At 38.5% G+C, this 21,894-nt stretch overlaps 1 protein-coding gene across 4 annotated transcripts in view; it reads left to right on the forward strand.

Moving 5' to 3' along the window:
* BRE (brain and reproductive organ-expressed (TNFRSF1A modulator)) overlaps nucleotides 1-21,894 on the forward strand; it is a 474,306-nt gene that overhangs the window by 157,127 nt on the left and 295,285 nt on the right. For all 4 annotated transcript variants that reach the window (XM_010840665.1, XM_010840664.1, XM_010840666.1 and 1 more), the window contains one exon: nucleotides 14,262-14,456. In XM_010840665.1, coding sequence (XP_010838967.1) covers nucleotides 14,262-14,456 — 195 coding nt within the window. The remainder of the gene's footprint in view (nucleotides 1-14,261; nucleotides 14,457-21,894) is intronic.

Raw genomic sequence — 21,894 nt, forward strand, 5'->3', positions numbered from 1 at the left:
TCTGTGCGATCCCAGAGACAGCAGCCCACCAGGTTCCCCCGTCCCTGGGATTCTCCAGGCAAGAACACTGGAGTGGGTTGCCATTTCCTTCTCCAATGCAAGAAAGTGAAAAGTGAAAGTGAAGTTGCTCAGTCATGTCCGACTCTTAGCGACCCCATGGACTGCAGCCCACTAGGCTCCCCATCCATGGGATTTTCCAGGCAAGAGTACTGGAGTGGGGTGCCATTGCCTTCCCCGATGATGATGGTAAAGAATGCACCTGCAATGTGGGAGACCTGGGTTTGATCCCTGGATTGGCAAGATCCCCTGGAGGAGGGCATGGCAACACACTCCAATATTCGTACCTGGAGGATCCCATGGACAGAGGAGCCTGGCGGGCTACAATCCATGGAGTTGCAAAGAGTCGGACACGACTAAGCACAGCACACAGATGGCATTAAATTAGGGATGATGTGTTCTCAGGAGGAGCCTGGAAGATAGAAATCTAGGCAGATGAGGGGGATCGAGTTTGTAGGAATTCACAAGAGTGATGTTGGTTCTCCATCGTTGAAGATTTTCTTTTCTTGATATAGACAGCCCTGGATTTCAAATGTTAGTTATTGTTAAAAATAGGTCACAGGTCTGAAGACACATTCTGTTATTCCTGGGAAATGTTCAGGGCAACTCGAATGGAAAGCTCTAGTGGATGGAGCCTTTAGCCATCATTTAAACAGTGGTTCTTACGTGAAGGATCAATGAATTTATATGAAATTATTTGGGTCTTTGAGCACAATAAGAAAATTTGTCAGAAAGATGATCTAACTTCCTGGGTTTCTGCCTTGATATCAGGATACCTGAACATGACTCCAAAAATTATAAAACAGATTCTCTAGGGCCACGAAGTGGGTGTCCCTCCAGGCTTACTGAATCACTGTCTAAGTGTGTTATTGTTGTTCAGTTACTAGGTCATGTCTGACTCTTTGTGACCCCATGGGCTGCAGCATGCCAGGCTCCTCTGTCCTCCACTATTTCCTACAGTTTGCTCAAATTTATGTCTGTTGAGTTGTTGATGTTGCTTAACCATCTCCTCCTCTGCTGCCCAGAGTGCAGGATCTGTGAGTCTGTCTTTTTAATAGATACTTTTACAGTTATTCTGGTGATAGACAGGAGGGGAACTAGAGCTGTAGGTAGAGAAGGTTTCATATATTGCTAAGAATACCAGGTTTCTTTGCTCAATGAAGATTGTATACCGACAGACCTTTATTAAAGAATTTTTTAAAAAAGTGGTGTTTATTGATAGAAAGAACCCCATTCTGTCTGATAAAGTGTGTTGATGGTAATAGATATTGGTGGCTTAGGTTATAAGGGCATTGTTAAGATTCTTGAGGTACATCGTTAGCAGGGTATGTATTTGTAATTATTTACGCTGAGACCCAGGGAAGATTGTTTGGGTGGTATAATTTGAAACAGATACTTCTCTTTAGTTGACTGTGAGGAGCACCACAGTTTTGAAAGAAGTGGTTAGAAGAATGGCCTTGGGGACTGGAGAGGGATGTTGAGTTTAAGGAACTAAAAATTGATGAAACTGAGTAATAATCAGTGTGCATTGCTGAGTTGACAAATGGCTTGGGGCCATCAATGTGGCTGCTATTGTGGGGACCTATTTTTAATCTCTCTGGAGAGAATCTGTAGAAAAGATGTAAAGGCTTATTAGTCAAAGCTGCACACTTCAGGCTTGGCATGGAACCAGCATTCATAAGACACCTAGTACAGTGCGTCCATGCTGATTGTTTCACTCAAGTGGAGGAAAGGTAAAAATACCTCCTGTTTACAGGACCACGAAGTAAAGGCCTCTCTGAGCTCGTGTTAACGAAGTGCTCCCACGACACATGTTACTAATCAAAATGTTCTTATCTGGTTTGAAACAGTTGTTCACTTTTCTCCCTTGCAACCTTCAACAGCCTATTGAGTTTTTCAGAAATCTCACTTTATTAGTGAATCAAATACCTTACTGGTATTTGAAAAGCTCTGGGATGGGGAACATCTCCGATACCTATTTCAGATTCATTTTAACTTAACATGTATTGAATGAGCTGTAATATATAGCAGTAGAGTCTTCTATCTTTCCTTCTTTCAATTTACTTTTTCCTTAAGGGAAATTATTTTAATCATTGTTGGGTTTGTGGAAATAGATTAATCCTCTGTGTAGATTTTCCTGCAGTAATGTAAGAAGCTTTCTTTTTCCTCTGGCAGAAAACATAAGGACCCATGTCAAATGTATACTTCAGATTAAAGGGCTCTCAAATAATGATCAGAGTTTATGAATGTTTCCCTCTTTTCTTTGTCTTAGGGAGGTGAAATAGTGACATGGTGTATCAGTACTCTTTTATTTCTTCTCTCCCTCTCCTTTTCCTCCTCCTTCCTCATTTTCTTACAACAGAAAATCTGATTAAAATTAGCTTAAACAATAAAGGGAGAGTTCATTGACTTACAGAACTTAAAAGACCAGAGGTGGGCTTCAGATAAGGCATGGTCCAGTGGCTACAATAATGTCATTTAAGGACCTAGTTTCTATTCCTTTTCTTCTCTGCTCTGCCTTCCACTGTGTTGACTTTATTCTTACTCTTCATATTCACCCAGCAGATCAAGTCTCTTCCTTAGTGAATATAAAATTGTTACTCAAGTTCAGATGGAGCTCGAAGTAGAAGGTCTTACTCAAAACTCATGCCTGAGAGTGGGGAGGGGTGGTTTCCCAAGGAAATTTGGGTTTGTCTTACCAGAAGAAGGGAAATGGATGTTGGAAATCAAACAATAGATGTCTACTAAATGTGGGTTTAGGCCAAGGACGTTGTATGGACCTGGGGTGAGGTGGAGTTTTTAGGGGGAAGGATAAAGACATTGAAAGCTTTACTATCTTGTGTGTTACATTTTTTGGGTATCTCTTCCTTTAGTTGATGGTCTACTTTACATTGCTTTTTCTTCCTTTCTCTTTTAGTAGTTGCATGTGGCTGGTGTAACAGGAAGAGCTTGAAGAAGAGCCTTCTTTTCAGTTGGCGTTTCCCTTAATTACTTATATGCACACTGTGTTACTAGGACTTTGGTTGCTTCAAGACCGCTGGCCAGAAAGGCCCAAGACTGGGATTTTGGCTAAGAGGACGAAGGTCTGTCAAATACTGCCAGTCTGGAATTAAGTCCAGGGAGTTCGCTATGGTGAGGAGAAGCAGTGGTGTAGTATAAATCACTGTAGCCCAGGGGCCAAGTCTAGCTAGGGAAATCATTAATAGGGCAGGGGTCAGAAACCAGGCGTCGGAGCTTGCAGGTGTTTGTCTGGTTAACAATAACAACTTGGTTGAAGCTGTTTGTTCTCTTGTTTTGTTCCATATGGCTCATTCCTATATGTCTCTTTGTGATTATCATAGTTGGAAAGAAATGAGAATCTACCCTGAGGTCTGGTCCTGACTTAAGTGGAGAAGAGATTATTGTCTTGACAGGGGAGACTGGGTAGGATTCCTGTGGTGTTGTGACTCACCTATGGCTATAAAACACTCAGAGCCAACAAAGGCTACTAAGCTTGAATCATCTTCTTCCATTATTTAAATAATTTGCTCCAAGTTTAAAATCTCTGTGCAGAAATTGGGGTTCTTCATCTTTTAAGTTTAAAAGACCCCTGAAGACATTTTTCTAATGAAAAGTGAAATCCTAACAAAGTGTTTGCTTTAACTAAATGATTGCAGTTAATTTCTTGTAAAGAAACACAGAAGCACACTTTAACTTAAAATAAGCTCACACTGTTGTTTCTTGTAGTACAGCCAGGAAAACCAGAAACAAGCTGTTTCCTTCAAAATCACATCCCTGGATGATATTCGAGCAACCTGGACAATTTAAATGCATCCCCAGGAAAAACAATTTGAGTCAAGTTGGAAATCATATTTGCTAATTTCCTTTCTGTCATGGCAGTGTTGCCTTTTATTCTCAGAGTCCCAGTAGGCTTGATTGAGAAGGTGCATGGCATCCGCGGCTCAGGTGAATAGCAACAATCACTTCAGAGCCACAGCCAATCTGGGGTCGTGAAAGGTTTTTTTTTTTTTTTTAAATTGGGGTTTTGGTGAACTGGATACATGTACAGCCTAAAGGAATTTAAATTTCTTTGAAACACTTTGCTGGCCGGACAGAAGGATTTCTAAATGTTTAGGGATCACTAGTCAAATTCACTTTCATGCATTGGAGAAGGAAATGGCAACCCACTCCAGTGTTCTTGCCTGGAGAATCCCAGGGACGGGGGAGCCTGGTGGGCTGCCGTCTATGGGGTCGCACAGAGTCGGACACGACTGAAGCGACTTAGCAGCAGCAGTCAAATTTTAGTCTACACTGACATTTTGTTCAAATATTGAACTTAATAATATTATTTATTTATGCTTTTTAAAATTTATTTGAGAAGCATTTTGGCCCCAATAGATTTGATTTTGTATTTTAAAGATAGCACCTTAAAGTTGTGTGTGTAGAGACAGTATCTTAGGGAAGAAGTAAGAGTGGATTTGGTCATTATTAAATTCAGCAGTTAGTGATTTTAGTGTTTCCAGTCTTAGTTTATATTCATTTTGGAAAAGATGCTGGTCCTGTGCTCTAAATGGTTGTACTGTTAAGAGAAGAAAGGCTCATAAAGGCTCTGCGGAGCCTCCTTGTTTTCAACTTTGTTCCACTTGGAGCAGGGTTTCCAAGATAGAAAAGAATCTGCTCTTTACTTTCTTCCTCTTGATAGACAAGAAACGCTGGGTCAACAGATGTGGTTTGAGAGTCCTTTCTTCCCCTGGTCTCTTCCACCCTAGGTTGCTCCCATCTCTTCAATCCAGCTCCAAAGAAACAGAACTTAGAAATGTGCCGGGTGATCCTAGAGACCTATTTGAAGTAGCAGTTTAGCGTGTCCTGGGGTTGCATGCTGGTCACTTTCTTTTTAGAGGGGCTGAAAAGTCATTTGTAAGCAACTTCTCATGGGCAAGAAGCGATATTACAGGGTTTTTTTGGTTTTTTTTTTTTTTTTGAGTTTTCTAAATGGAGCTAAAACTCTATTTTTGAGATATATTGTGCTGTGCTTAGTCACTCAGTCATGTCCAACTCTGCGACCCCATGAACGATAGCCTGCCAGGCCCCTCTGTCCATGGGGATTCTCCAGGGAAGAATACTGGAGTGGGTTGTCTTGCCCTCCTTCAGGGGATCTTCCCAACCCAGGGATCAAACTCAGGTCTCCCACATTGCAGGTGGATTCTTTACCATCTGAGCCACGAGGGAAGCCTGTATTTTTGAGATACTTTTGTATATTTTAGATTAAAAGCATGCTGGCCTGTGGAAGAAAGCAAACATGTATGTCAGTTCCAATGAGTCTGCTGAACATAAAACAGGGATGGTAGAGAAATTCTGGTGTGATGCACCAGTAGGTGGTGGATATTTGAAGATTCCCCAGAACTCCTCTGTTATTTGGAAGTTTTGCTTACCTAGCAATTGTTGGTGAGGCTGCCCACTGAATGGCATTTAAAAAATTCAGATTTAGGATTTATTTTTCCTTTTCTCATTTGTGAACCTGCAAATGAGTGATCATGCGGAAGAGTAATTTTTTCAGAAACCAAGCTATTTGTATATTTTGCCCAACACATTACCTTTGTCCTTCTCAAAGATGTTTATCTGTCATGTTCTATATTGGCATAGGGTTAGTATCACATTACCATTAGTATCCAGAAGATTTAAGCCAGAAAATGGACTGCTATCTTTTTTATTTTTTTTCCTGCAAGGCAATAAATCAGACCTTTTAGAAAAGCCTAGGTCACAGAAAATCCAGGGAAGTTAGTTGTTGATTGAGAGGGAGGTCAGAACCTTGGAGAGCTCTAGAGAGAGCAGGGACAGAATGCAGTGGAAGCTGCCATGGCTGGCCCCAAGCAGACTAGGTTTTTTTGAGAAGATTGTGATTCCACTTTGTTTATTGTTAAGATATGTATGATTTAAGGAGATAAACCCCTTTTACTCCCAAGCCATGAGCGCGCACGCACGCGCTCTCTCTATATATATATATAGATATATATATATAAAATCTATAATTTCATGACTTGGGGCTACAGCCTTATAAACCAGAGAAATGCTTTTCTTCAGCACATCTGGAAGACCCTCCAGGCCATTGTATGATTTCAGATTCCTCCTGGGAGGACCTCTGGTATCATGATGAAGATGGTCACAAATAGGAAGGATAAAAGAAGCATAAGATTTCAGTGAAGTGTTTACTACTTACTAGACTAGATCCACTTCCCAAAAAATAAAATTTTTTTCCAAATGACATGTTAGGTAAAACTTCAACACAACCCAAACTCAAACCAAACCAAAACAACCAACCAAACAAAAACCAAAAGCAGAATGACAGAGGTGTTCTGGTTAAAGCAGGTTAAGAGGCTGGGATGCCTCTACTAGGATTACTCCTGGCTCCATCAGTAGCCACTGAACACAGGCTGCAAATTGCCACATTTGAGCAGAGTACTTCAGTTTACTTCTCAGACATAGTTCTTAAGCAAGTGTGAGAATTTAACTTAATTGTACTTCTAGGAATATTTTTTACTAGCCCGTATTAATCCCAGAAATGGCCGTATGTTGGTCGTCGTCTTAGCTATTCATTTGGATGTCACAGATTTGCATCTCTTTCTAATTAGCTTCTGTGCTTCCAAGAACCCACTGAGTTTTCAAGACTGTAATTAACAGCAACTTCAAAGAACATGGCAACATTCTCAAATCTCAGATTCAATAGGCTCTGCTTATAAGAACAAAGAGAATTATTAGACTATTTGAAAATAAAGCCATTGAGGATTATAAAACTAGCCTAATTAATTTTTTGCCATACCAATATTTATTTCTGTGAGTATTCTTATAAATTATAGAGGTCTCAGTGTGGCTCCATCTGGGGGATAAGAATAGTCTTTCTGGAGAGTAGAGGGATCTGATAACATAGGTTGTGAGGAAGACTTACCTTTGTTCTTTATTCTCTTATGCTATCAGAAAAAAATGCTATTTCTCTTACCATGTGTATATTACTGTTTCAATGAAACATTAGTTTATGAAAAAGAAGAAATCAATAAAATCACATTTATTTGCTTATTAGTAAGGTTATATACTTTTCACACATTGTTTTTTAACTTTTTATCAAGATATAATTGACATACAACATTTAGTTTTAGGTGTACAACATGTTGATTTATGTATATATTACGAAATGAATACCACAATAAATTTAACTTTCATCACCATACAGTTATAGATTTCTTTTTCTTGTGATGAGAACCTTTAATATTTACTCTCTCAGCAGTTTTCAAATATATAGTACAGTATTATATGTTGTGTACAGTACTAGATAGTTGTATGTAATTTTGTAATGTTTCAGATAATTTTAAAGAAGTGTTTCTAATTTATATCTATACTTTATCCTCTTATTAAATAACAGTTTTTATTATAAGCATTTTTTAAAAGAAATTTTTCCCCCATATAAGATTTTTTTCCCCCTTCTTTATTAGTCAATGATGGTTCCAGGGCTCAATTACTAATTTGCTTATTTCTCTTCTTCATCTCCCCTGTGAATCTAGTACATTGTTTCCCAACTCTTTTCATATATTTGTGTCATTGTGAGTGAATTTGCTTTAGTATGACTGAGAAGCCTTGTTTTGAATAAGTGAGATGTGATTTGGGGGTGAAGTGAGTTAGGCATTTGCAAGAGTTATAATCTGCTGTGTTCTCACGTAAGGAAGCTCACATAAGAAGCTGAGGATTGGTTGTGCTTTTTCAAGTCTGCAGGGGCATCGATTTGGGAGTATAACACGTGTGGTAGAGTGTATTGATGAGAGAGACGTGGGAAGGTTGAGGGTCATACAAACAGGAGCATCCCTCAAATCAGGCAGCCTGTACAGTGAGCCAGAGTGGGGAATCCAGAATTACTGCTAGATGGGAGACAGGTTGTGACTACAAAGAGGCAGATGCCAATTCTTTGGTTAGAAACTGATACTTTAGTGAATATCATGTCACTGAGGGTTGGCAGGTTTACATTCTACACTCTCAGTTGTCTATACTTGAGTATCATCAGAGTTGTTCAACCTCTTTAATTAACCAGCATTTAAAAAGCACTGGCATGATATCTTCCCTGAACTGCTTCATATGTGTTTGGTAAGAATGAATAAAATTTCATGATAGTAGTTCATTTTTTCACTTTTGTCTGTTTTCTCTTATACTTTTATCACTTTCTCCTAATGCATTTTTATTCCTATGTTGATGTATTACATGTCTCATGCCTACTCTTCTTGACCATCCTCATTTAAGATTTCCTCTTTCATAAATCACCAATAATAAGTAAAATAAGAACCTTGTGCATAGAGAGAAAAACTTACTTTTCTCTTTTTCATGAAGAGGCTTCTTAACTTATGCTCCCTCACCCTTTCCTTGAAGAAGCTTTATCTCTATCTCCTTCTCAAGAGGGTGGAAAACCCCAACGTCTTGCATTGTTAGACCTGTTTTTAAAATATGCTTTCATCTTAGAAAGTGACCAAAATCTTGTGTATCTTCTATGTTCTCCCTTTCTAGGCCAAGTAATTCAAAGCACAAATGACTTCATATGTAAAAGTGGTCATGCAGCAGCAGTAAAGGAATTTTTATCTCAGTGAACATATCTCTGCTTCTCTTGATGGGAATGTTTTTCAACTAAGTTGTTTTCCACTGAAGTGCACTTTGAATGGCCAGAGAGGTCAAATGCATTTCCATGTATTGGGAGATTGTATTTAATGGAAAGGGACTGCTTGGCATGTCGTTACTATGCATTTAATAATTAGATTGAATCACTTGAAATGAATTCAAATTGGTAATAGATGTTTGCCAGCTTATATGCTTTCATAATTTAAAAAAAATTTTGTAGATATAGGCTGTAACTTGCCAAATAGCTAAAGAGAAATGATAGAATTAACAATTTAAAATGAGAGACTTTTCTGGTGGTCCAGTGGTTAAGCATTTGCCTTCCAGTATAGGGAACACTGGTTTAATTCCTTCCAGTGCAGGGGACACTGGTTTAATCCCTGAACTAAGATCCCATGTGCCACGGGGCAGCTAAGCCTGTGTGCTTCAACTGCAGGCCCACACGCTGCAGCTACTGAAGCCTGAGTGCCCAGAGCCCATCCTCTGCCACAGGAGAGGCCACTGCAGCCAGGGCATGTGGCACAACCACCAGAGAGCAGCCCCTGCTCACCACAGCTGGAGAAGGATTGCTCGTGCAGCACAGAAGAGCCAGCGCACCACAACAAAGACCCCGTGCAGCCAAAAACAAGTACATAAATGAGGGGAATAAAGAGTTTAAACTGAGGCAGCTGAAGCTTTTTCTTTTTGTGTTGGAAGAAGGATTTGAATACTTGACCAAGAAAGGAAAGATTGTGTATTTTTTCTATATGTCAGTGTTTAATGATGATTTCTGAAAGAAATGCATAGCCAGCTATATAATGATCATTTTGAGTTTTATACTGTGTTGTTATATCCTGTTGATACTTTAAATGTGGTCTTTAGTACCTCAAAAGGACCTCAGGCTCTTGAGATTCAGAGGTTTGCCAGTGAGGAGTTTATACTCTTTTTGTTCAGTCACTTCATAGCAAAGGGCTCTCTTTGATTCACTGTACAATGCTGAAGCTCCTGCTTTTTCCTCTGTTCATCGAGTCTTTATTGGATATTCCTGAAGAGCTATCTTTCCTATAAGTGAAAGAGCATTTAGTGACTTTTCCATTGTCATTTATTCCCTAAGTCAACCCACTCATTGGGGAAAAATCATTATTATTCTTTTAAAGGATGTATTTCTTTACCTTCTGTTTGTTTTCTTTTGATAGAAGACTTCTCTGGTGAGATTGGTCATGCCATTAATGAATGTGATTTTTTGGTATTATATAAATGAAATGTGTTAACATTTGGAATATCTCCATAACTCAGTGAATCAGTATTTTCTAAATGACCAATGAATGATGGTGCAAAGTCATGCATGAGTAAGTTTCATTTAAAGTACAGGATAGACAAATGGAATTTAGGGTAAGAGTGTGAAATATTTATCAATATAATTTTATCCTACTGATTAACACAGGGAATTGCATTCAGTATCCTGTAATAAACCATAATGGAAGAGAAAAAAAGTAGCTTTAGATTCCACGTTACAACTAACCTTTAAGAAACCACCACTTGTTGAGTTTTGGTGTAGTATCAAAGAAGAACATCCAGAATTATTTGGAAAGGCTGTGGAACTACTCTTCTTTTTTTGAAGTACGTATTTGAATGAGGCTGTATTTTCTTCATATACTTCAGCCAAAACAACCTATTGCAACATTGAATGTAAAAGCACATATGAGAATCTAGCTCTTTAATTAAATCAGACATCAAAGAGTTTTGCAAGAATATGAAACAATGCCATGCGTCTCATGATTTTTTGGGAAAATACAGTTTTTTCATTACAAATGTTTTTATGTTAACGTAGTAGGATTGTTATTTTTAAATGAATTAGTATTTGAAACTTTGTTTTAACTTTTACTATAGTAAATTTAATCCATATAATTCATATATGTAGAAGCTCCTTGGGGCCCCCAATACATTTAAGAAGGTTCCTGAGACCAGAGTGTATGAGAACCTGTGCTGTAGTGCTTAAGTGGGGACTTGGAGCCAAATTGCTTATGTTCAAAACTCAGGTTTATTACTTAATAGCTCTGTGACCTTGGACAAGATACCAAACTACTTTTGGCCTCAGTTTCTCATCTAAATAAAATGCTATAGTAATGTAACTTGTAGGTTGTCTTAAGGATTAATTTGAATATATGAAAAGTTCCTAGAATTTATATATTACTCAGCAGGCTATATAATTATCACCTTTTGAGCATTTATAATGTATTGGAGTTTTCCTTTATAGATGCCAGATTTCTAAATTTCTGGAGATTCAGTGTTTTGCGGTATTAACATGGTCTGTCATCAGTAAAATCCCAGATACCCTTAACTTCTCTACACCATTCCCCCCGCCCCAACCCCGTCAAAGTCAGTGGTTCTCAACCTTTGCTGTATTTTAGAATCACCTGGGGAGCTTAAACAAACAAACCCTCAGTGCCCAAGACACACTTCAGACTGACTCAGTTAAACCAGAATCTGGAGGTGGGAATAGGGACCAAACATAGTATTTCTCACTCCTGAAGCCTGAATATTCAGATCCTCTGCCCTGAGATTCTGTCTTTCCTTCCATGTTCTCAAATAATTTATTTATTACAGCTGATTTCTCTCTCATCTTTCGTATCACTACACTTGGAGGGGTGGTAGGTGTTCTCCTTGCTCAATGCTGCTGCCAAGGAAACCATCGTTCCCTTTTCCCTGACACCCCATCCCCAGCCTTGAAACTCAGCCCATCAGACAGTAGGACACACCCCTCCCTCCTTGTTATCTAGAGACATCCTTTGAAGATTTTGGCGCATGGCTCACATTTATTTTCTCAGCACTGTTGATTGCTCTTTTTGTGATTGCAGGTGATTTAATATTCACATAAACGCTCCTTCCCACATGTGGGCCTCTCAGTCCCTGACTTCCTTTCCTGCAGGGATCTTGTCCTTCCTCCACCCACCTCAGCCAGACACATGCTCATCCAGTCCTTGTCAGTACCCATTACAGATCAAACATCCCGTTCTCTGACCACACCTCCTGTCTTTTAGAATTCATTTTTCTTAGAATCTCCCAGCTCACCAGGACCATTGTTCCTGTCATTTTCCCGCTAACTCTCACTTCTCTTATGAACTTACTTTGCTTTTTCCTGGCTTAGGGAGTCCATGTCCATAATTACAATCATTCTTCTGCAAGCCCTCAAAGATCTCTTGCCCCTCTTTCTTTCTGTTGTACTTATCTAGCAAAATCCCAACCTTTGTTAAATCTAAATTCCTCCCGCTCTACATTGCACCCAGGCGAGGGAATTTATGCTGATTGGTCTCACTTACAAATCATACCTCAAGCTCAATGGGGCTTTTAGTGCTGTCTGGAATTCCTCCTCCATTTCCCCAGTTCATTCATTGTTTATTGTTCTAAATGACTATTGCATACTCTCTTCTCAAACTTCCTGTATCCCCTCCTTCTTCCTCACTCTCAGCTGATGGCCTTGTTTCTAGGAGAAAATGTAAACTCTTAGGAGAGAACCACCACAAACTTCTATCACCGCATAGAGCAACCTGCCTACATTTGTAATTCTAAGCTGGCCTTTTCTCTTATACCTACAGATGGATTCTCTGTGCTGGTTTCTAAGGCATCCCTCTTGGAGATCCCATTCTGCCTACCTAAATGTTATCTTCTCTGATGGTGTTCTGTGCCCACTTCCCTTTACAGCAGCATGTTCCCCTCTCTCTATGGGGATATTCCCTCAGACTATAAACATCTGAGCAAAACTTTCTCTTCCCCTCTGGTTACCAGTTTTCATTGTCTGTATCACGTTTCTAATTTCTTTATACTCATTCTCTCTTAAAGCCTCTACAGTCAAGCTTCTGCTTCACCAAGATAGCCCTTGTGGAGCACACTGCTGACCTGTGTGTCAACAATACCCAGCCATCAGTTCCTAGGCCTCCTCTTACTCAGCAACGCCATTTGGCACAGCTGATCACTTCTCTCTCTTGAAGCTCTTCCTTCACCAGTGTTCTCAGTAGCATTTATTACCATCTGATTTTGTTGATTATTTATTTTGGCCAATGAAACTGTAAGCTCCTTTAGCAAGGACTCGGTTTATTCCTGTCACTGCCTGTAACAGTGGCTGATACGGAATAGGCACTTGATACGTGTTTGTTGAATACGTATCAACATACGTATACTGTGAGCTTAAAATATGTGACTGTGAGCTTAAAGCAGCTATATACTTGTCAGATCTTTCCCGTCTCCTTTCCTGGTCAGGCTATCACAGCCATGTCCTTTCTCTTTTTCTCCGGACCTTGCATTTCCTAACTGTATTTTCTGTCATCTCTACTCCAGTCCTATCTTTTTCAGGCTGAACCACCACCATTGTGCTTACGTGTCTGTGGGGCTCTAATGTTTACAGAGCGTTCATTTATATCTGGTATTATAGATGCAGATGGTCTGTGGATCTGAGTTGAATGACATTAGCATTTAATGCTGAATTTAGGTGCAGATGGAAGAAATTAAAATTATGAAAAAATAAGAAACAAGTCTTTAGGGCTAAAATTATGGTCTTCTTAGGATGTTTTGGTTTCTTGTTTTGTTACTACCCTACTTTACACTTTACTATTTCTGCCTGCCCATAGTGGAATTCTCCTTGATTGTCTGCAAGAATTTTTAGAAAGCAGGAGAAATCAACAAGTTCAAGAGGCCCTTTTGACTTCAGCTCTGAGCTTATCATTAATTAAGAGTAGTGTGTTTTTCTCTTAGATTATTTGTGGGAATATAAATTGGTTCAGCTTCTATGGAAAACAGTATGGAGGTTCCTTAAAAAAATAAAAACTATAGAGTTGCCACGTGCCCAGCAATCTCACTCCTGGGCATATATCCAGAAAAACTAATTGGAAAAGATACATGCTCACCAATGTTCATAGTAGCACTGTTTATAATAGCCAAGACATGGAAGCAACCTAAGTATTGCTTAGGCAGCATTCATTGGCAGATGAATGCTAAAGAAGATGTGGTACATACATACAATGGAATATTACTCAGCCATAGAAAGAAGGAAATAATGCCATTTGCAGCTACTTGGAGGTTAGAGATTATCATACTACGTGAAGTAAATCAGAAAGAGAAAGACAAATACCCTATGATATCACTTCCATGTGAAATCTAAAATATGATAAAAAGGAACTTATTTACAAAATAGAAGCAGACTCACAAACTTAGAAAACAAACATGGTTACTAAAGGGAGAAGGGTGGGGGAGGGGTAAATTAGGAGTTTGAGATTGGCAGATACAAACTACTCTATATAAAATAGAGATGCAACCAAGTCCTACTCTATAGCAAGGGAACTGTATTCACTATCCTATAATAAACCATAATATGAAAAAGAATATATATATACACATATATATATCTGTGTGTATAATTGTGTCACTTTGCTATACTCCAGAAACTAACAAAACACTGTAAATCACCTATACTTCAATTAAAAAAAAAAGTAGTCTATTTCTATTAGATTTTCATCCCTCTTTCCCTCCATATTGATGAGCCAGTATGATACTGGATTTGTGTGAAAACTCATTTGTTACTGGGCTTTTCTTTTTGGCTTCTACAGAACCTTGCCTCCTGGAATCCATCAAACCCTGAATGTCTCTTACTGGTGGTGAAGGAACTTGTGCAACAGTATCACCAGTTTCAGTGCAGCCGCCTTCGTGAGAGCTCCCGCCTCATGTTCGAATACCAGACGTTACTGGAAGAGCCACAGTATGGAGAGAACATGGAGATTTATGCCGGGAAAAAAAACAACTGGGTAAGGTTTTTCGAGAAAGGGAGAAAAAGGTCACTTTATCTGTAATAGAATAAAATAATCAATTCCAACATTCATTTATAATAAACCCTGGCCATTTCCTTAGATAAACATGATTGAGGATGCCCAGATACTCTCTCAGTCTCACACCCACAGCCCCTGACTTCTGAGTGTCTGCAGCTGGGAATATGAGTCTCCAAATTTTACAGACTTCCCAGCCGATATCTTTGAGAAACCACATAAATATTAAGGTCTCTTCAAAACTCTGAATTATGAGAAAGTATATTGTATCTCAGCCAGACAAGAGAGGTCAGTAACTCTGGAGCTAACTAGCTTATGTGGAGCCTTTTATAATTTCTTTTACATTGTGTGATCCTTTAAAGACACAAGTCAGAGTGTATCACTTCTCTGCCCAGAACTTTCATATCCCTCTCTTTTTCTCTCACAGTAAAAGCCACCGTCTTTCCAGGGGTGTAAAAGAGCTCAGTGTGATTCCCGTCACCACCATCCTCCATCCATCGTTCCTGCTCTCTCTTCATCTCCTGCTTTCCTGTTCCAAATAATCATCTCAGCCACACTAGCACCTCACTGTGCTGCAGACACACCAGACATGCCCCTGCCCTTGGGTCTGTGCATAGCTTTCCTGTCATCTGGCTTGTTTCCCCTATATAATCACAAAGCTAATGCCCTTCCTCCTTAAAGATTTTACTCATATGTGACTTTCTTAGAAATGCCTGTATTAAAACCCCCAATTTTTTTAAACAACTTTTTTTGAGGTATTATTTTGATATCATATATCCACCCATTTTAAGTGTAAAGCAAGTTGAACAACCACCATCAATCCAGTTTTTGAATGGTTCCATCATCCCAGTGATATCCCTCAATGCCCATTTATAGTTAATTCTATTCCCACCCCCAGTTTTGGGCAACCACTAATCTAGTTTCTGTCTATATAGGTTTTCTTTTCTGAACATTTCATGTACTTGCATACTTGGGAAATACTGTGGGTTTGGTTTCAGACGACTGCAAATAAGCAAATATCAAAGTGAGTTACTTGAATTTTTTGGTTTCTGAATATACATATGAGTTATATTTACACTACACTGTAGCCTCTTAAATGTGCACTAGCACCATGTCTATAAAAAACTTTTGATATGTTCTGCTTAAGTCCAACGTATACACTGAGGAGGCATTACATAAGAGTGAATACCCCCAGAGATCATCGGGAGCCTACCACACTTCCTTATTATGTTTGTTGTTTGTCTCCTCCCAATGGAACATAAAATTCCACAAAAGCAGAGATATTTGTTCACTGGAAATATCGTAAATACTTAGAACAGTGCCTGGCATATTGTTTACATTCCATAAACATTTGTTGAGTGAATGAATGAATGAGTAAACTCTAGTTTATCTAAGCACAGAGTAAGTTTAGGGTCCCTTCTCTGTGTTAAGCCTTTCAGATTTCTCTCACTCTTTCTTTTTTTAGTTAAACATACCTCTCCCTTTTTGCTCTTCAGCTCTTTCTCAAAGGACATGTTTTCCAAGGTCTTAGATGTGATTAATGCCTTTGAATCAGTAGGACTAAAATTTATCCTTTTTACAAATCATCTTGTTTGTTCAGTTCAAGGTTTTTTGGTTTGTTTGTTATTTTGTAAATTTATTTTGTTTATTTTATTGTGGTAAAAGACACGTGAAATTAAATTTGCCGTCGTAAGTGTAAGTGTACAGTGCAGTAGTGTTAAGTTTGTTCACATTGTTGTGCACTCACTCTCGAGAGCTTTTCCATCTTGTAAAACTGAAACTCTGGACCAGTTTAAACACTAACTCCATTTCCCTGCAGCCCTTGGCAGCTACCTTTCTACTTCCTGTCTGTATGATTTTGACTCCTTTAGATACCTCATATAAGTGGAATCGTCTAGCATTTGTCTTTTTGTGATTGGCTTATTTTGCTCAGCATAGTGTCTTTGAGGTTCATCAGTGTTGTAGCCTGTGACAGGATTTCTCTCCTTTTTGAGACTGCTTGGTATTCCAGTGTACACTTATGCCACATTTTGTGTATCCATTCATCCATCAGTCAACATTTGTGTTGCTTTCACCTCCTGGCTATTGTGAATCATGCTGACTACACCTGAGTACGTACAAAGACACTCCTTTGAATTCTTTTGAATACATCCCCCAGAGTAGGATTGCTGGATCATATTGCTAATTCTGTTTTTAATTTTTTTTTTGAGAAATCTCTGTAATGTTTTCCATAGTGGCTGCACCATTTTATATTTCTACAAGTAGTGCAGAGTTCAAGGTTTTTAAACTGTTATTTTGAAACTTTATTCATATGGATAGTAAGGAAAACTTTACTGAACTTAGTTTATCCTCTAATCCAAGCATTTCTCATATTAAACAATCACCTTAGTTGTCCTTTCAAAAGAGTTGTTAGGTTAATTTGGCATGACTTCTTGATGAATCTGTTTGTGTTGTCTTTAGTACTGATAGATTCCTTTAAAGACAGAATCACTGTCAAACTAATTGGTCTTTAGTTTTTAGGATTTTCCTTCCTACCTAATTCCCCCTTTTAATATTTATCCAGTTTTATGGTGCCATTTCTGATCTAAGAATGTTTGAAATTATGTTCATTGGCCCAGCTAATACTTGAATTGTAGTTCTTCTGAATGTCGGAGTATAGTTAGGTAGTTTGAATTTATAGTATATTTAAAACTTTCAATTTAATGTTACTGATTCTCCATTCTTTACTTATAAAACCTACTACTGCTGTGTTACCCCCAGATTATTTTCATATGCTGTTGAGTAGTTTGTAAGCATCAGGGCAACAATGAATGATTAAGGACTGAGGGGAAGTAAAGGAACTGAGAGCCCTGTAACAAGACAGTGTGGACAATTGGAAGCTAAGCTGACAGCAAATCAACCCAAGGAGGAGATCAACAGAAGTAGGAGCTGAGACAGTAGAAGTGAAAATATAGGTACATGAGTTAGTTCCTGGTCCAAAAACAGAACATAAAAGTGAGTCTTGCAGAATGAAACACATTGGAGCTTGATGTGCTGCTTCAGGAACATGGTAAAGGACAACTTGCTACTGGAATTCAAATACACCCCAAGAGTTTGGTTGACAAATGTGGGACCCTAGCAGAAAGAAAGGAGTTTGATTTTGAGGTGAGATCTTTTGAATCAGAGGCTTTATTAGTATCCTACTGCTGCTGTAACAAATTACCACGATCTTGGTAGCTTAAAACAACACAGATATATTACCTTATAGTCCTGGTGGTCAGAAGTCTGAGGTCAGGCTCCCTGGGCTAAAATGAAGTTGTTGGCCAGGCTGTGCTCCTTCTGGGGGTCTGTTTCAGGGCTGAAGAAACCAAAGAAATGGGCAGATGTGCTTCAGAGGAATTTGAGAAATGGAGAAGCAGAAAGATCCTCAGGGCTGTAGAAAGTAAAAACATTCTGGAGATTTTTAAAAGAAATTGCACTCAGGTCTTTAAGTGGATGATTTGCAGGCATTTAAATAAGAATGCAATACTCAGTTGGAAGAATAGTTAGGTAACTAAGAAACAGTTATGGCAAACTTATTTTATCCTTTTAAGGAAGGTTAGATTGTCTCATTTTCAGTAAAGCATTCAGTCATTCTCTCTTAGTATTCTACTGTGTGCTCCTTTCTTAGTTGTCTGAGTCTCTGGAAGAGCTACATCTAAGAGATTGGATGTACGTCTAGTTTGCCATCAGATGTCTTGTGAAATGTCACAGAGATGCTCCTTTGATCCTATTTTGTTCCTTCTTTTATTAGGTAATTGAAAAGCATGCTTTTCAGTTTTTCTGATAATACAGAGCTTGGAAGGATAATTATTTTGAAAGACTACAGAATCACTATTTTAAATGATATTTATACGCTCTGGAATGCTGCACCATACCTGTAAGATATAATTCAACAGGGCTAAGCCAGTATACAAGTGATAAAGAAAGTCTACTATGCTGCTAATGGTTGGATTAAAAAAAAGCAGTCCTGGCTTTTGCTCTTGAAGGTGTTAAAATCCAGTTAAGAAGACTCAACATGTATTTGTAAAAGATGAAATAGCAACGCTAAATAGATTGCCTCAAATGGGATGGACAGCCTGTGTATGAATTCAGAAGAAGACCCAATCACTGAGAAATGAAGTAACTATGGAACCTTCACTGGTGAACCGGAATTGACCTAGGCCCTAAAGGAAGGTGGAGATAGGTAGCACTATAGGTAGAGGAGGTCAGCGGGTTATGTAGTTGCAGAGAAACTTGAGGGAAATTCCCCAGTGTCCAGTGATTAGGACTTCCACTGCAGGGGGCCCCGGTTCTCTCTCTGGTTGGGGAACTAAGATCCTGCAAGCCATGTGGTGCAGCCCCCAAAAAAGAAAGAAAAACTTATAGGCGTAGCATATGTGGGAGACAAGAATTATAAGTATTCATATGACTGGTTTACGGATCAGTAAATCACATCTCTAATGTCTTACTGTAGCAAGAAAACATTTTAATATGAAATAAATTGATATAGGAAATAAAATATGAAAACTAATATATTCTTTTAATAAAATAGAGCAAGAATCAATCTGTTCTTCCTGGGCTAAATGTGAATCCATGTATTGTGGTTCTCCTGATCCTACTAGTCCACCTGATAAATATTTTCTGGAAGGAATCTAAGACTGTGCATAATGACTGAAGACCTTTGGATTACAACATCCTGTGTTCATTTGAGAGGATGGTGGCTTTCTATTCCCCTTTCTGTTTCCACTTTTGCCATTACTGAAGTTTTCTTTCTAGAACATATGTTTACATTCTTAACCTTCCATTTCTGCTCTAAAAGTACAAGGCTCTAAAAATCCTGAGATGCCTCTTCCGTTTTACCATCAGTTGGCAAAAGGAAAAATTTAAAAACCATGTAGAAGAGAGAGTGAAGGCTCTCGTCTCCTGTTAACCTTCTGACAAGCAAGTTAATTTGAAATACACTGCTTTTCCATGTCACTGCAGACACTCTTCTTTTTTCTCCCCAGTTTCCAGTTAGAGGATTTCACAAAGTGCACATTTGAAAGTAAACACTAAAATTAAAAAAAATATATCAGCACAAACTCTTTATTATTCTTTGCCATGGTCTTTTTATGAAGCCATCTCTCTTATTGCTTTGTCCATCTCCTTTAATGAATAGAGTTTTTAATGAGTAGAGTTTTGAACACTGTTTTCTTAGTTTGTGCTGGTTTTATAATTTTTAATAAATGCCATTTTTTTTAAACCAAGAGAAAACAGACGATACTTTGGGATGCAAGGTTACCTGTTCAGAATGAAGAATTCTAATGTTCCTGCATGATCAGAGTAATTTTAAGAAGATATATTAAATAGTTACAGATTCACAAGAAGTTGCAAAATAGTACAGAGAGGTCTTATACCCCTTTCACCTGGTTTCCCCCAGTGGTTATATTTTATAAAACCAAGAAATTGACATTGATACAAAGTATGTGTATGCCATTTTATCACATGAGTAATTTCCTGTAATCACCACTGTAGTCAAGATTCAGATTACCACAAAGACCTCCCTCCTGCTGTTTGAGCAGTTATTTTTAAGGTTAGAATTTTAATTTTGATGAATGTCCCAATGTAAGCTATAGATACTAAAATTATATATACTGTTTTAATACAGTATATCAACATAAAGGTACATTATAAGTTTTCTCAATGGACAAAATTTAAGGTCTCACTTTATACTGTAAATAATCAACTGCTTTCCTGTGTCAGTAGTATCTAAAGAACCAATGTCAGTTAATAGTAACAAAGCACAGTAAGCAAATTTGTGAGTTTTTCTTTGGCTTTTAATTACCAGAGCTCAAAGTTAGTTTATCATCCCTAATATTTTGATCAAAGGCATTTTTCTTTCCTGCTATGAAAAGAATGTTTTGAGATGTTCTAAAACCACATATTTTCACATATTTTACATATTAAAGAGCACCAGTGGGTGATCTGTGAGATAAAACATTTTTTTAGCAACTGATTTTTTCCTTTTGTGGGAATTTTCTTAATAATGACATATGATGGAGACTGAAACAATTACCCCCGCCCCCCCCCCTTTTTTTTTTTTGCTGTACCTGGCCACAAATCCCAGTAAGATTTTAAGAATGTATGGCTTATCAACTCTGGCGACATTTTAAAATACCGTGCAGAGAAGAAAGGAGCCATTTCATGATAGCTCTTCATCTGAATTAATGACATGATTTTGTCACCCCAGCTTGCTGTGATATTATGTTTGAAGGAAAGTATATGAGCAGTGTTAAAAGATAACCTGAGACATACTAAAATTTTTAAGTTTATTTGAGCAAACGTTGATGCATAGTGGTTAGGAGCATTCTACTGCTAAGAGTTATGGGCAAGGGATTTAGAGAGAGGACTTGGAAGAAAAGCAAGGCAGTTGTTTGGCTAGAGCTTGAAGTGGTTGCGTTATTTGGAAAAGACTAGTTGGCTGTTTGTGACTGGCTATTCTTAATCTTAAGGCATTTACAGAAAGTGATTCTGGCTTAGGTTTCCGTTTGCTTAAGTTGGCTACCAAGGCATTAGAGTCATCTCATCCTTATGGTCTCCTTGTTTGATTAATTTTATAACAAGGTGGTTCGAGTGTAAGCTCCTTTAGGGCAGAGGCTTCAACAATACGTGAACAGTCAGATGTTCAAGCTGGGTTTAGAAAAGGCAGAAGAACAAGAGATCAAATTGCCAACTCCATTGGATTATAGAAAAAGCAAGAGAATTCCAGAAAAACATCTTACTTCTGCTTCCTTGACAATGCTAAAGCCTTTGACTCTGTAGATCACAACAAACTGTGTCATACACTAGTCATATAACACACATGAGGCTACTGAGCACTTGAAATGTGGCTGGTCTGAACTGAGATGTATGCAAATGTGAAATACAGAGTTCAGGAAACTGGCACAGAAAGTGGTCTCATTAATAATTTTTCATGTTGATTATATGCAGAAATGATAGTATTCTAGATATACTGGATATATATTATTGAAATTAATTTCACCTTTTTTTTTTTTTTTTTACCTTTTTAAATATGGCTATTCAGTTCAGTTCAGTTGAGGCACTCAGTCATGTCCGACTCTTTGCGACCCCATGAATCGCAGCACGCCAGGCCTCCCGGTCCATCACCAACTCCCGGAGTTCACTGAGACTCACGTCCACTGAGTCAGTGATGCCATCCAGCCATCTCATCCTCTGTCGTCTCCTTCTCCTCCTGCCCCCAATCCCTCCCAGCATCAGAGTCTTTTCCAATGAGTCAACTCTTCGCATGAGGTGGCCAAAGTACTGGAGTTTCAGCTTTAGCATCATTCCTTCCAAAGAACACCCAGGACTGATCTCCTTTAGAATAGACTGGTTGGATCTCTTTGCAGTCCAAGGGACTCTCAAGAGTCTTCTCCCTGTC

This window comes from Bison bison, unplaced genomic scaffold (assembly GCF_000754665.1).
Source record: "Bison bison bison isolate TAMUID 2011002044 unplaced genomic scaffold, Bison_UMD1.0 scf7180017864145, whole genome shotgun sequence".
Taxonomy (NCBI): domain Eukaryota; kingdom Metazoa; phylum Chordata; class Mammalia; order Artiodactyla; family Bovidae; genus Bison; species Bison bison.